General features: G+C 43.2%; 1 protein-coding gene across 3 annotated transcripts; it reads left to right on the top strand.

Moving 5' to 3' along the window:
* Positions 1-2,735: 2,735 nt before the first annotated feature.
* gmppb (GDP-mannose pyrophosphorylase B) lies at positions 2,736-14,595 on the top strand. Of its 3 annotated transcripts, none has more exons than XM_012964560.3 (10): positions 2,736-2,991; positions 6,240-6,374; positions 6,572-6,652; positions 6,783-6,831; positions 7,928-8,070; positions 8,537-8,695; positions 9,532-9,610; positions 10,971-11,098; positions 12,385-12,567; positions 13,801-14,595. In XM_012964560.3, exons 2-10 carry the CDS (start codon positions 6,246-6,248, stop codon positions 13,930-13,932), a joined length of 1,083 nt encoding a protein of 360 aa, XP_012820014.1. In that variant the 5' UTR covers positions 2,736-2,991; positions 6,240-6,245; the 3' UTR covers positions 13,933-14,595.
* The last annotated feature ends 614 nt before the right edge of the window (positions 14,596-15,209 follow it).

Below are 15,209 nucleotides of genomic sequence, written 5' to 3'. Positions count from 1 at the left end.
AAGGGTGAAGACACACTGGGCTACGAGTAGCAGCTACTTTTTCATGGCTAATAAACTCCAGAAAATACCCTGCCATAGACCATACTGAGAATTGTCTCTGCTAAAACACACGCAGAGACATTCATCAGTAGCTGCTACTAGTAGTTCTGTATGTCTTCACCCTAAGGCAGGGATCCCCAACCTTTTATACCAGTGAGCCACATTCAAATGAAAAAAGTGTTGGGGAGCAACACAAGCATGGAAAAACTTCCTGGGGGGTTCAAATAAGAGCTATAATTGGCTATTTGGTAGCCCCTATGTCAACTGGCAGCCTACAGAAGGCTCTGTTTGGCTTTACACTGGGTTTTATGCAATCAACTCTTGCCTCCAAGCCAAGAATTAAAAAATGGGCACCTACTTTAAGGCCACTGAGAACAACATTCAAGGGGTTGGGAAGCAAAATGTTACTCACGATTCACTGCCCTAAAGAATGAACAAGGTATGTAACCTGCAAGCAGCATGGGAACATGCATTAAAGGCACTAAAGGTGGTCATACCTCGCCAAGCAAGCGGATCTTCTCCAGATATCCCCACCTAAGGGTGAGGGCAGTATGGGGCAAATTTAGGCTAATTCGGTTGTTTGGCCCTGGGGCCAAACGATCTAATTAAAACGATGGTAATGGGCACAGACGGTTTGGAGAGGCGATGCGGTCCCTGATCCAACTAAATTTTTTAACCTGCCCAATCGATATCTGCCCGATTTCAGGCCAGACGTCAGTCGGGCAGGCCCGTCGTTAGTGCCCCTACACGGGCCGGTAAGCAGCTGAATCGGTCTAAGGGACTGATATCGGCAGCTACAATCGGCCCGTGTATGGGGACCTTAACAGTAATACCTGGATTTTTGGTAGTAAAATTAGTTGGTGAAGATGTGATGTAGATGGAAACACAGCAGACAGGAATGCAATAGTAAAGGTTTGCAGGAGGGGAGGGAGTAATCCAGGCAAGGGGCTGCAAAAAGCAGAAAAAAACAAAACAAAAGTACAGTGGCACAGTACATAAGGAGTTGATATGTCAACGCAGTTAATAGATTCCACTATTTCTATACTGTCTTCTTTCCTGAATGAGAATCCAGAATGCCAAGTCACGCACCAGACAAAAATGATGGCCTGCTGCTAATAGTATCCCCTCTACTGACATTACTTTGCTGGGATTAGCTTTCCAGCACACATTCATTACAAATTGTCCATGATTTTAAAGCTATTTTTAAATGTAATTGCTTTTGAAAGCAGTGTCTGCCTCTCTGCACTATTACTGCTGCTTTTATTTCTATTCCAACAGCTTTTATTGAAATTAAAATGTTGCATGTACAATATTTGTGCTTTTGATATTGCTGCCATTGGCACATACCATTGTACACAGATGAATTATGCAATTTAAATTAGCAACATTTTTCCAACAAGTTATAAACCATTGCTCTTCATATGAAATATATATACACCTGTAGGTAGGAGAGCCAGGGTTGCTATATATATATATATATATATACCTGTAGGTAGGAGAGCCAGGGTTGCTATATATATATATATATATATACACCTGTAGGTAGGAGAGCCAGGGTTGCTATATATATATATATATATATATATATATATATATATACACCTGTAGGTAGGAGAGCCAGGGTTGCTATATATATATATATATATATATATATATACACCTGTAGGTAGGAGAGCCAGGGTTGCTATATATATATATATATACACCTGTAGGTAGGAGAGCCAGGGTTGCTATATATATATATATATATATATATATATATATACACCTGTAGGTAGGAGAGCCAGGGTTGCTATATATATATATACACCTGTAGGTAGGAGAGCCAGGGTTGCTATATATATATATATATACACCTGTAGGTAGGAGAGCCAGGGTTGCTATATATATATATATATATATATATATATACATATATATATATATATATACACCTGTAGGTAGGAGAGCCAGGGTTGCTATATATATATATATACACCTGTAGGTAGGAGAGCCAGGGTTGCTATATATATATATACACCTGTAGGTAGGAGAGCCAGGGTTGCTATATATATATATACACCTGTAGGTAGGAGAGCCAGGGTTGCTATATATATATATATATATTAATATTTGGTAGAGAGGGAGGATGCACTGCGGCTTTTGTCTCTTGAAACAATGTAGCAGCCGGCAGCCTTGCAGGCACTTCTCAGCTGGCTCCTGCTACACCGCTACAAAATCAGAATGAATGATATGTGGCACAGACCCAAGTGGCGCTAATCCCCTTTGGATATTATACACAGTGCTGTAATTGTTGGTAGCGCAGGTAGTAGAGACAAGGCTCCATGGTGAGGCAATCAGCTGAATTGAATTCCTATTCAATGTCACACAAAGCTTTGCAAACCGGTAAAGTGACAAGCTATCTAATAATACTACAGCAAACGCACCTTACTGCGCATACTTTGCGCCACACCCACCTCTGGGCGTTTATACTTCCGCTTTGCTGGAACTGTGGCCGTCACAAGGAGTCCCCATGCCCTCTGATTGGCTCGGCGCTTTTACCAATCGTTCTACGTTCTGACTGGAGCTGTGTTACAAGCTGATTGGTGGGCGGGCTATTAGGAGGCTTTCCTGTTGCCTAGGTGAAGGTAGCCATTACAAACTTCCTCTTATTTATTAGCGGAAGTGCCTAGTGGTTTCCCTGGTAACCGAAACGCTTTTAATAATTTGGACGAATCTCACCCGAACCGGAGCCCAGTTTATTAACCAGCGGGATCTTTGAGCTAGCAAACATCACAGTGCGGGTAATAAACATGATCTGTCTGGTACCTAAACTGTGCCGTGGCTCCATGAACTTGCGTGGGTTGAAGCGGAAGTGGGTGTGTTGTGGCTCCGCCCAGTGACCTAAGCCGAAACCACGCCTTCGGTTTGAATGGTACTGAGGTGGAAGGAGTCTGGTGGCAATTGGAGCTGGTAGGTGAGTGAGAGAAAGCGGAGAATTAGTATAAGAAGTGGGAATGACGGGAGTTGTAGTTTAGCCCGTTGTTAAGGATATTTGCTATATATTCGCTTAAGTATTTGTCAACTGTGGGGTGTTTTAATCCATAGTGAAGTGGATGGAGGGCAACTTGAACGTCTCTTATGGCAAACTGTAGGGTGAGTGAGTACTGTCTCTTCTGGAAAGTACGGGAATAAGTAGTGGAATAAGGGAATTCTATGGGCTCTTAGTATTCACCCAAACTGTATGAGAGGGCTGGAGTCTGGGCTGGGGTCTGGGCTGGGGTCTGGTCTGGGCTGGGGTCTGGGCTGGAGTCAGGGCTGGGGTCTGGGCTGGGGTCTGGGCTGGGGTCAGGGCTGGGGTCTGGGCTGGGGTCTGGGCTGGGGTCTGGGCTGGGGTCTGGGCTGGGGTCAGGGCTGGGGTCAGGGCTGGGGTCTGGGCTGGGGTCTGGGCTGGGGTCTGGGCTGGGGTCTGGGCTGGGGTCAGGGCTGGGGTCAGGGCTGGGGTCAGGGCTGGGGTCTGGGCTGGGGTCTGGGCTGGGGTCTGGGCTGGAGTCAGGGCTGGGGGCTGGGGTCTGGGCTGGAGTCAGGGCTGGGGTCTGGGCTGGGGTCAGGCCTGGGGTGGATGTTCAAGCAGGGTTATATACATACATGTATTTACACAGTGCTCACTGGGTCATGGGAAGGTAAAAGATAAAACTGCCAGTCACAAGGCGGCACTTGATGCCAGCCAATAGCTGCTGAGGCTTTTAGCTTGGTGTCCAACCAGAGAATGGAATCCTTTCTCCATGTACTCTGTGCCCACACCTGGGCTTAGTCCAGCAGTGTTGGATTTGCCCAAATACCCAGTTGAAATTGAGAACAAAAGAAATAAACACCCCTTTACACATAGTCACATTCATTTAGTCAGAGGTTTGAAGTCACATGATGTGAGAGTGCGGGGCCCCAAACAGCCGCCCAGGGGCCAAGCCTTGCCAGAGCGCAGTACTGAGCAGAACAGCCTTGTGTGGCGAGCCTGGTACAGATTAAACACTTTGACAGCAATATTTTCTTATTTGGACTGACAAAGATCCTGTTCAGATCCATTACACAAACCAGCTAATTAGAGGTGTGGAGATTTGATAAATGGGTCAGTTTCATGACTGGGCAGCAGTAATATGTGTTAAAGGAGACAGCTGAGTCATAGCCAGCCTAGTAAAGGCTACACTAATCACAGGACGTCAAATGGATTTAAAGGCACAGTAACAGATACACGTTGCTTTAAACAGTTTAACAATAAAGGTTTCAGATCATTTGCAGAAACAGAAAGCTCTGAATTACAGTAAGGATATCTCCTTTAAAGTCCATTTAAAGCGATTTCTCTGTAATAATTAAACAGTACCTTGTACTGGATGGTAGCTAAGCTGCATGAATCCATATTGGTGGCAAAACAACCCTATTGGTTTATTTCATGTTTAAATGATTTTTAGCAGACTTGAGGTATGGAGATCCAAAGCCCCTTATCTGGAAAATGGCCAATTGGCAAACCATAGAACACGGTGTATGGTCAATGTCATGTATTTGCTTCTCAGGCTGCTTATATACAATACAGTTATATCTGGCATCTCACTGTCAGTGTGTCAGCCTTCACCTCTATGTTATATTTCTTAATAAAAGGAGAAGGAAAGGTAACATCAGTGGGGGCTCCAAGTTGTTAGACACCCCAAGTCTGCTGTACTGCCATCTTCTTTCCACCTCCCAGGTGTCCCTTGTGCCGGTTCTAGGAGGGTGCATGCACTGTATATGAAACTGGGGAAAAGTTCAACACTGTACTTGCACTCTCCCAAGCCCGACTGGGGAAGACTGGAAAAATATTTGGTCATAAAAGACTTAAACTGGCTGTACATACCAAGATTTGGTTGCCCAGGCACACACCTTCACATTCCTTACAACGCTGGTCCTGTTTTTCACATTGCTGTGTTTCCAATGGGCCCCAGGTGCATTTGCACCCCCTGCACCCCTCCTGGATCTAGAGTTATCTATTTCCGTAGGAATTTGAGTGGTCAGCCCAAAGGAAGGGAACAGTATAAAGGTGTCCATACCTGTATAGCATTTTGTACGCTATCCATATGTTAAGCCTTGGGCTGATTGGTCGGAGTACCAAATGGAGGAATATAGAGGGATTCCCAGTGGTTTATTTTGCTTCCCTGATTTAGTGCTGTTAGATGAAGCTCAGTTCTGATTGGTTGCTGGAGGGCACTATATGGGTGCTCAGTTGATATAAAATCATGTTTTAAGGCCCAATAATCACATCAAACTCACACAAATCCATTGCACTATTGTTGGGGCTCATCAATAAGCAGGCACATCAGGTATGTGGGTCTATTACCCAGAATGCTTGGGACATGACGTTTTCTGGATTATAGGGTCATAATGTGGAGCATGGTGTCATAAAGATACTAACAAACATTTAAAAATAATAAAAAACAATGTGATTATTTTCAGTGTAGTTACTTAGTTATCAGGTGCAAGGTACAAATTTGGGACCCTTTTCCTGAAGGCTTTTAAGCAAATAATTCTAATTTTTAGTAATGATTTTTTTTTTCTGTAATAATAACACCATATCTTGTATTTGGTGGTGACTTTGCTGCATGAATCCATATTGGTGGCAAAACAACCCAATGGGGTTTTTTTTGTTTTTTTTTTATCTTTAATAAACTTAAGGATTGTGAATTAAATTTAGGACAGATCACTTTTAAGGAAAATCCCAGGTTCCAGGCATTACATATAATAGGTCCTATGCCTGTATTGTCTTATTACTATCATTTCCCTAATTTGGATCTTTCTGGATAATGGACCATAAACCTGTATCTGTATATGGTGTTTCTTATTCACATGAAACATGAAACAGATATTTGTGTGTGGGCCCACTATGTGCATGGCAGCGGGGGCATTGGCTTGGGGCCTCCAGGTTCAGAGTACAAAGTACAAGGTTTTTTTCTTGTGTTTCTATAAGTGGCTGCTAAAGCTCCATCTCGTGCACCCCCAACACGCTGCTTACCCCTTATTTCCAAAGGTTTTGATAGTGTTTTTTTCTTGTGTGGGGTTCAGGTTCATGCCTCAGGGTCTTTCTCTTCCAGCTTTTCCTTTTACATGTTTATGTGTTTAGTGGGCATGAATAGTAAGGATTTCTATTCATATTGATTTAAACACTAATGTGCTATTTTCTTCTGATCCCCCTGCAGGTCAATATGAAGGCGCTAATTCTCGTTGGTGGATATGGCACTAGGCTGCGTCCTTTGACACTGAGTGTTCCAAAGCCATTGGTGGACTTCTGTAACAAACCCATACTACTGCACCAAGTGGAGGCCCTGGTAAAGGTGAGCACTCAGTGTGAAGTACTGTGTAGCACTATAGTTTTACTTCATGCCCACAGGGGTCTCTGTTTATAACTAGTAGGCAGTGCCAGTCTCACCCATCACACCAGCACTATTTTACCATGTCACATATACCAGTCATTCACATGCTGTATATCTGTACACTAAAGCATTTTTATTGGTTATCCTGCCCTGGACAGGCTGGAGTTAATCATGTGATCCTCGCTGTCAGCTACATGTCCGACATGTTAGAAAAGGAGATGAAGGAGCAGGAAAAGAGGGTAAGTGGCTGCAACCATCTGACCAGCTGTTAGCCGGTGAGCTCTCTCTCGCTCTCTCCCCCTGCTGCTATATATATGCAATATTAACTCATGGAACATACTAACAATTTCACATCAATGTTATTAACAGCTTGGGATCCGAATCTCAATGTCGCATGAAAAGGAGCCTTTGGGTACAGGTGAGCAGATCCAAAAATGCAACATATATTTACTAAATATTAAACCCTACCCTCACCTTGCTTCATGTTGAAGTGATGGATTCTGGGACTTGGAAGCCTCTCTGTTTTCCATAGTAGGCTTTGCACAGGTTCTCTGTAAAGCAGAGAAGCTTATTCGGTGATAAAAAAAGGTCTATGTCAAGTATGGGTGCGTGGTTATTTTCTCTTTAACCACTTACAGGCAGTGAATTAGTAAGATATATACACACTATAAAAAAAGACCAGCACCATCGAGACTTCATGTGAAAAAACAAAATGTATATTTAAAACAGCATGAATAGTGTCGGAGTCTTGGTGGTGCTGGTCTTCTTTTTGTAGTATTTGGCTCAGTAACTTTTTTATGCCAGCCTTTTAATGCTTTAATTGGCTTCCAACATGTATAGCATAGCTTCCTTTAGCAGTGGCTACACACAGAGCAAAATGACTACATTAGATGCCCTCCCCAGTACAGTGCAGTATCCCTGCTTTATTAACACAGGGCAATAAATAAGGCATGTGGTGAACAAACTTTGTCCGTATTGTTTAAGTATCTATGGTTTTTGTGATTTCATTCAATAAATAGGGTAAAATTCTGAAACTGAAAATTAGTCACTTTCTACGTTTTGGTACATATAAGCACAATCTAGTCAAATAAGCAGTCCACTGAGAAGCCTCTGTATAAACAAACCCCTCTATTTCCCCAGCTAGAGCCTGTGTTAGTCTATGAGATGAGGAGCAGCTCATTATGTAGAGGCTGATGACTGCTGCTTTGTGTTTGTATGAAGGTAGAAATAGAATGTGATTTTACTTTCAGTTTCAGATTTTGCCCTGTTGCAAAAAATATCATAAACCATAAATATAAAAAATAAAAAATTATGTTCAGCACAAGCCCTATTTATTGCACTCATGTTGAGATATATTGCCCATTTAAAATCTAAAGCATGAGCCTGAATGTTACACACCATGCTCCTTCTTCAGCAATAAAATGAGTTTGGCAGGGTTGTATTCTCTTCCCATATAAAGTGTCTTTCCAGCACCCAGGGCACGGAAATCTAATTCTGCTAATATTTGTCCACAGCTGGTCCTTTAGCCCTGGCCAGGGAACTACTAACCGAGAACTCCGACCCATTCTTTGTCCTAAACAGTGATGTCATTTGTGACTTTCCTTTTGAGGAGATGGTGCGATTCCATAAACACCACGGGAAAGAAGGAACCATTGTGGTAAGTCCTAGCCTGTGTCTCTGTCCAAGATGCAGTAAAAGGCGAACTCCAGCCAAAAACTGTTTTCCTCTTGAAAGAAAATATATGTAGACAACATTACGATATGCATGAAACATTTTCAGTGGTTTGAAATTTTTTGCGCTGCTGGTTATGACTACTGAAACAATGTAGCAGAATCCAGCGAAGTAATATGTTTGAAGGTGTACTGACATTTGCTACACTGTTTTAGGGGTCAGAACCAGCAGTGAGTGCAGTGAGCAGAAAGGATGAACAAATACTGCTTTCAATAGCAACTCGTGTTCGTAAAATGGTTCACTCCACATAGAACATACGGTGTGATTGTTCCTAAAAGGGTTCCCCAGGTCACTGTATATGGTCGGTTATTAAATAAATTGGAATATTAATATCAAGGGAGAAGGGGGGGGATATTGCTCAAAGTAACAGTTTACCCTTCACCTCTGTGTAGGTAACAAAGGTGGAGGAACCTTCAAAATATGGAGTTGTTGTATACGAGGCAGAGTCAGGGCAAATACAGCGCTTTGTGGAGAAGCCACAGGTGTTTGTGTCCAACAAGATCAACTCAGGACTGTATATCTTCTCCCCGGCTGTGCTGGATCGTATTCAGGTAAGGATTGCTCATGGGATTGTACTGTTGCCATACACAATAGTCCGGCGCATTCTATGGCAGAGCAAAAACAACACAATGGCACAGTTGGCATTCAGGTGCAGTGCTGCTGAAACATCACATATAAGTTATCTCATATTTGTAGTAGTCTTTTGCTATTAATGGGAAGGTATCTTTAATTATCAGCCTATATATCACTGTGCCAGAATATTGTTTTTTGCCCTGCTTCTTGGCTTTGAGGAGCAGCTATTTGCACTCCTAAAACAGAACACAAAAAGCTGTACCACCCTCTGCCTGTATTTGGTGGTGCTGAATCCTGAAGGGGTGGTAGGTGGGCAACACATAAGAATTCCCTGGACTTTTAGATTGGGATTTAATCAGACATACAAGCTAGGTCACCAGGATCTCTTCTTATACAAAGGTCTAGGTCACCAGTATCTCTTCTTATACAGAACCATATGGAGAGAGTGCACCTAGTCACCATGGGATACAGGCAAGTTACAGATTAGGGAATACTTGACCAGAGTGTTTAATAAAACATCAGTTTGATGTTTGATTCACATCGCTAATAAGCAAAGCAATTTCAGCTACAAACAGTATTGCAGTGAATTACAGGCCATTTGCAGTTTCATGAAGTGGGTGCCTCTGAGGGGGTTCCCCAGTTCACCTACTTGTAGAATCCACTGCTCCTGGCTCCTCTCTACAGACTTAGGGTTGGGTGCTCTGTTCCTATAACCGAATGATAGTTCTCCCCTACATGTGTAACAGTCACAGAGCCACGCAGGGTGTTGTCCCACTGAGATTATTGGTGACATTGGTCTCTGTTCTTTTTCTAGCTACGTCCGACCTCCATAGAAAAGGAAATCTTCCCTGCTATGGCACAGGAGGGTCAGTTGTTTGCTATGGAGCTGCAAGGTGAGTTGGATGTGTTTAGTCCTAACAGCAGTTTGTGAAATAGCAGCCAATGTTAAATAAAACTCATAACACTCATTCAGCTGACTGAAGCTCCGACTTGAAGGAGTCATTTCTCTTTTCCCCCTTGGCTGGCACGCTGCCCCTCCCTAACCTTGTTACATGTTGAAGCACTTGTGCTTTTCATGATGGGGGCACGTTGAACCTAGGATTCCTGCACATTGGGCAGAATTCATTCAGCCAAATTCATAGGGTTTTACCAAACTGAATATAAACCCTGAGTCATGTGACTTTTCAGATGACAATTTAAGTGAATTTTGCTCAGATTTGAATGTGCACATTTGGCCTAATCTTTTGTGGAAAAGTTGGTATTATCTCCCAAAACTATGGATTTGGTGCATCCCTGCATGCAACGGCTTACCCAGTCCCATGTTACAGGCACCTTTATCCCTGCCTGGTTTCAGCCAGTCTCACTGTGCAATGCAGTGACCCGGTTTCAACCATAAGCAAAGCTCCATTTCTTCCCACCCCCAGTCATGCCTGCAGGGGGCTCGTACGAGAAGAACAATGGTCTAATTATGAGAAAGGACTCCTTAGGGAAACAGTGTTCTTTGCCTGGAAGACATTAAAGGAACAGTAGCACCAAAAAATGAAAGTGTTTAAAAGTAATTAAAATATAATGTACTGCTGACCAGCACTGGTAAAAGTTGTGTGTTTGCTTCATAAAGGCTACTATAGTTTTTAAAACTAAGCTGCTGTGTAGCCATGGGGGCAGCCATTCACACTGGAAAAAAGGAGAAAAGGCACAGGTTACATATCAGATAACAGATAAAACCCCATTATGTTCTACAGAGCTTATCCGTTAAACTATAGTAGTCTTTTTGAGGCAAACACACCAGATATACCAGGGCAGTGCAACTGTACATTACGTTGTAATTACTCTGAAACACTTTCATATTTTGGTGTTACTGTTCCTTTAACACTAACTTGAATGACACTCAATCCTCCCACCTTGGGCCAGTGGAACAGTCAGTGCGACAACAGTGGATGCATTTCTAGAGCACAGGGCTATAGCACTGAGGCTCATTATTATTCTCGAATATTACCCTCCCCCAGTTATTCATCATCCTTTTCCCATAGACTGCACTCGTTATTAGCACTGTTACCTGGCAAAGTATTTAGGGGAGATCTGTTTTACCTTCCTCTGCACTTTATATTACTGATATGTGACTGTATAAAGGAGAGTCATGTTCTCACCTGTATCCATGAACTTGCATATAATGTAAAGAGGGGGTACAGAGTATTGCCATTTAGATTGTACAATGGGCTGTATCTGAGGTTGCAACTGTGGTTGCTCTTTCAGGGTTCTGGATGGACATTGGTCAGCCTAAAGATTTCCTGACTGGCATGTGCATGTACCTCCAGTCTGTCAGGCAGAAGCACCCAGAGTGGCTTCATGTGGGACCTGGCTTTATTGGGAATGTTCTGGTGGTGAGTACTGAGCCTGAGTTAGTTGCTATGCTAATTGCTGTATCAAATTCTTAACACAGATATCTTCCAGCTAGGCTCTAAAGCAGGGGTCCCCAACCTTTCTTACTCATGAGCCACAGTCAAATGTAAAAAGACTTGGAGAGCAACACAAGCACCAAGTTCATGGAGGAGCCAAATAAGGGCTAAGATTGGCTATTAGGCAGCCTCTATGCACACTATCAGCTTACAGGGGGCTTTATTTGGTAGGAACTCTTGTTTTTATTCAACCAAAACTTGCCCCCAAGTCAGGAATTCAAAAATAACTACCTGGTTTGGGGGCACTGAGAGCAACATCCAAGGGGGTTGGGGAGCCACTGGTTCGGATCATTGCTCTAGAGGTTAAATGCCCCCTGCGGTGCCTTACAAACAAACAACGGCTTTTTCAGTTCTGGTGCTGCCCCAGGACCCTTACAGATGGGCGATTGTTCCTGCAGCACATGCTTCCTGGTTGCATGCAAGCGCCAAATGCGCATGGAACACAACTTGATGCAATCCACATGAATACAGCACTTTCATTCGTGACTAGAGGCCAACAGGGTAGAATGCGTTTTGTCCTGTGTTGGAAAGAAATAGAGAGCCACTGCAGGAGAATGTGGGGCAAAACATCCATATGTAAGAGCCCTTAGGCTAATAGCACATATAGCATTTTCTCTGCTGGCATATATACACCTACATGCCTTTCCCCTGCTTCTCATGAATACAGCACTACTAAATTTAGATAGCACTGTGTTCATGGGGGTTTCTGTTCTCTGAAACGCCAATTCATTTAAGGTGCAGGGCATGTTGCAAAGTGCCCGAATAATGGTGACTTGCACCCACTTTTTTTTTTAGTTCATAAATGAACTCTTATGTGTAAAAGCTGCTGTGCTACTTGGATAAGGATGTTCTCCTTAGACTACAGTAGCAACAACAATAATGCCCATTTAATTTCCGTGCTGTAAGGAATAGCAACCAATTAGCATTGATCGATCTGCTTTAGATAGAATACTGAGAGAATTAATCTAATTGGTTGCTATGGGTTATTGCAATGAGGTAGTATTGCCCAGTGGTAGTAAGTGAGCTAATGATACAGCTTGGCTCAGCCAATGCAAATAATATGGCATTTCCCTTAAACATGTGTGCATGAAAAGATTTTGAGCCCCCTGGTAGCAGCGCCCTTTATAATTCAGATTGTACTGATGCCTGTGTCTCTGTGCCTGACTGCATGCACTTTCTCCATCCTTTCTCATTAATGCATCCCTTTCTAGGATCCCACAGCTAAGATTGGTCAGAACTGCAGCATTGGCCCTAATGTGACTATTGGCCCTGGTGTGACTGTAGAGGACGGTGTGCGTATCAAGCGATGCACTATCATGAAAGGATCCAGGCTGCATTCCCATTCCTGGCTCGAGTCCTCCATTGTTGGTTGGAGCTCATCAGTAGGACAGTGGGTGAGTGCTTTTACTGTGTTCAGTTCTCCCACGAGCCCTATGCAGATTCTTAGCGCTATTTGTCTGCACAAACATTTTATCTTAAGGTGGCCACACACGTGGCGATTTTCGATCTTTCGTGCAAAGATTGTACAATTGGCCACTAACTGTTCAGGGCTGAAACAGCAGATAAGGAGGTAGAAACAATAGGATTTCTACCTCCTTCTGCCGATTCAGCCCTGACGGCAGATTTTGATCAGGCTCCTCCTATGGCGCCCAATCAAAATCTGTTAACCTGGCCGATCGGCGAGTCGACCGATATCAGCAGCCTCCTGCGATATCAGTCGACTCGCCAACTTGCCATACACGCACCGAATATCGTACGAAACGAGGTTTATCAGTGCGTGTATGGCCAGCTTTACTCCCTAGTGGGATCCTTTTGTTGCCCAATATGCTAAGTTTAGGTGGCGATGATCTTATCCAGCTGTAATGTTACAGTGTGGCACTCATATAATCCTCTGCATGACATTGGGCACTGGAAAAACTGGTCTAGCTGCTCAGGGAAGATAAAAAGTCTAGACAGGTATTGCTCCATGAAGGCTTATAGTATAGCCAATATGCAGGCAGGTAGATAGAGTCCTGTTAGGGGTCCTATCAGATAGAACAGTCCATTAAAAAAAAATACGTAACTGGGGACCAGGCAGGCATTGGTTTAACCTAGGCCCCTTCTAATTAATAAGAATGGGGCCCCCCAAGATTTCCAATGGCAGTCCTGGGATTATGTCAGTATCACTACATGAGGTCACACTTTTTTTTATTTTTTTAGAAATGTTCCCCAAACCACCAGTACTTAGGAGATACAACACCTCTAACATTCTGTCTATCATGTTGAGGGTGGGGTGGCTCAGTCTTTGTATGTGCTGCAGTACTTACAGGTATGACGTGCTAGGTGCTGCATACGTAAATGATTTACTGCCCCTTTAAAAGCACTGCCATGTTTGTTACCTGTGCCCCCTTGTTAATGACTTTCTGAAGGAGCGGCTGTACATGGCAACACTGGCTGAATCAGCTGCTGCATGGGACAATTACATGTAAGGAAATGGCAGTAGGGGGTTGGCATATGTACATGATACAAGAAGAGGGACAGTTACAATATATGGGATGACATACATAGAATGATATAAGGTTTTACACAGTTCATACCTGCCCTCATTACTGTAATGTTTTTATGCCACTAACTTCCCTGTACCCCAGGTGCGCATGGAGAACGTGACCGTGCTGGGCGAGGATGTCATTGTTAATGATGAGCTTTACCTGAATGGAGCCAACGTCCTGCCGCACAAGTGCATCTCCGAGTCTGTACCCGAGCCACGGATAATCATGTAGAAGTGCAACGCTACTGCTCAGACAGCACTTAGCTCTATTTGGATTGGGGGCTGTGACCTTTATTCTGTGCTGTCCAGCAGTGAGGGTTTTGCGCTATAGTACAGAGGAGCACAGAAATAAAGAAGAGTATAATCTCAGGATATGGCATCCTCTACAATCATGGGTATACAGGCTGGCGCAGTGCTAAGAGTATGGCTAGTTTGCCAGTAGGCATGGGAGTTGAGGGACTGTCTGTCGGACTGTGGTGCCTTGGTTTCTTGATGAGCCGGGACAACTTGCTGGGAATCGGGCTGTTACCCCTCCAGATGTTCTGTGATATAAGGAGCAGCCTTCCCAGGGGCCTCAGATACTGAAAGGAACTGCCAAACACTGTGCTCAGCCCAACTCTCCAACTTCCCATAACTGCTGCTTCTTCATGGGCCTAGAACTCAGTGGAAATTGCCAGTAATACCGGTGGCTGAAGGCTACAATGAATATCAGGTACAGTGTGCCACTCCCATGTCTCACTGCAGCCTGTGGGTATTTAATGGAAGCAGGGTTTTAAAAGGATTTAAAATGCAGATTTCTCATACAGAGTGCCAGATGAATTTACTATGAGAACTCTACTGTGTCATTTGTGTTTTAAAAAAACAAACATCTTATAAAGAAGATTTTTAACTACCAGTGTGACATATGTTTTTATATTTAAATGTATGGACTCATGAAAACAAAGGACTAGACAGGCATGGAATCTGTTATCTGGAAAGCTCCGAATTAAGGGAAAGCCACAAAAAAAATAATTTCCCTTTCTCTGATCCCAACTAAGATATACAGTAATTACCCCTTATTGGGGGCAGAACAGCCCTATTGGGTTTATTTAATGGTTAAATGATTCCCTTTTCTCTGTAATAATAAAACAGTACCTGTACTTGATCCCAACTAAGATATAATTACCCCTTATTGGGGGCAGAACAGCCCTATTGGGTTTATTTAATGGTTAAATGATTCCCTTTTCTCTGTAATAATAAAACAGTACCTGTACTTGATCCCAACTAAGATATAATTACCCCTTATTGGGGGCAGAACAGCCCTATTGGGTTTATTTAATGGTTAAATGATTCCCTTTTCTCTGTAATAATAAAACAGTACCTGTACTTGATCCCAACTAAGATATAATTACCCCTTATTGGGGGCAGAACAGCCCTATTGGGTTTATTTAATGGTTAAATGATTCCCTTTTCTCTGTAATAATAAAACAGTACCTGTACTTGATCCCAACTAAGATATAATTACCCCTT

This window comes from Xenopus tropicalis, chromosome 4 (genome assembly GCF_000004195.4).
Source record: "Xenopus tropicalis strain Nigerian chromosome 4, UCB_Xtro_10.0, whole genome shotgun sequence".
NCBI classification, from domain to species: Eukaryota; Metazoa; Chordata; class Amphibia; order Anura; family Pipidae; genus Xenopus; species Xenopus tropicalis.
Note: the sequence above shows the minus strand (reverse complement) of the source record. Positions and strands in the feature narration are given on the sequence as shown.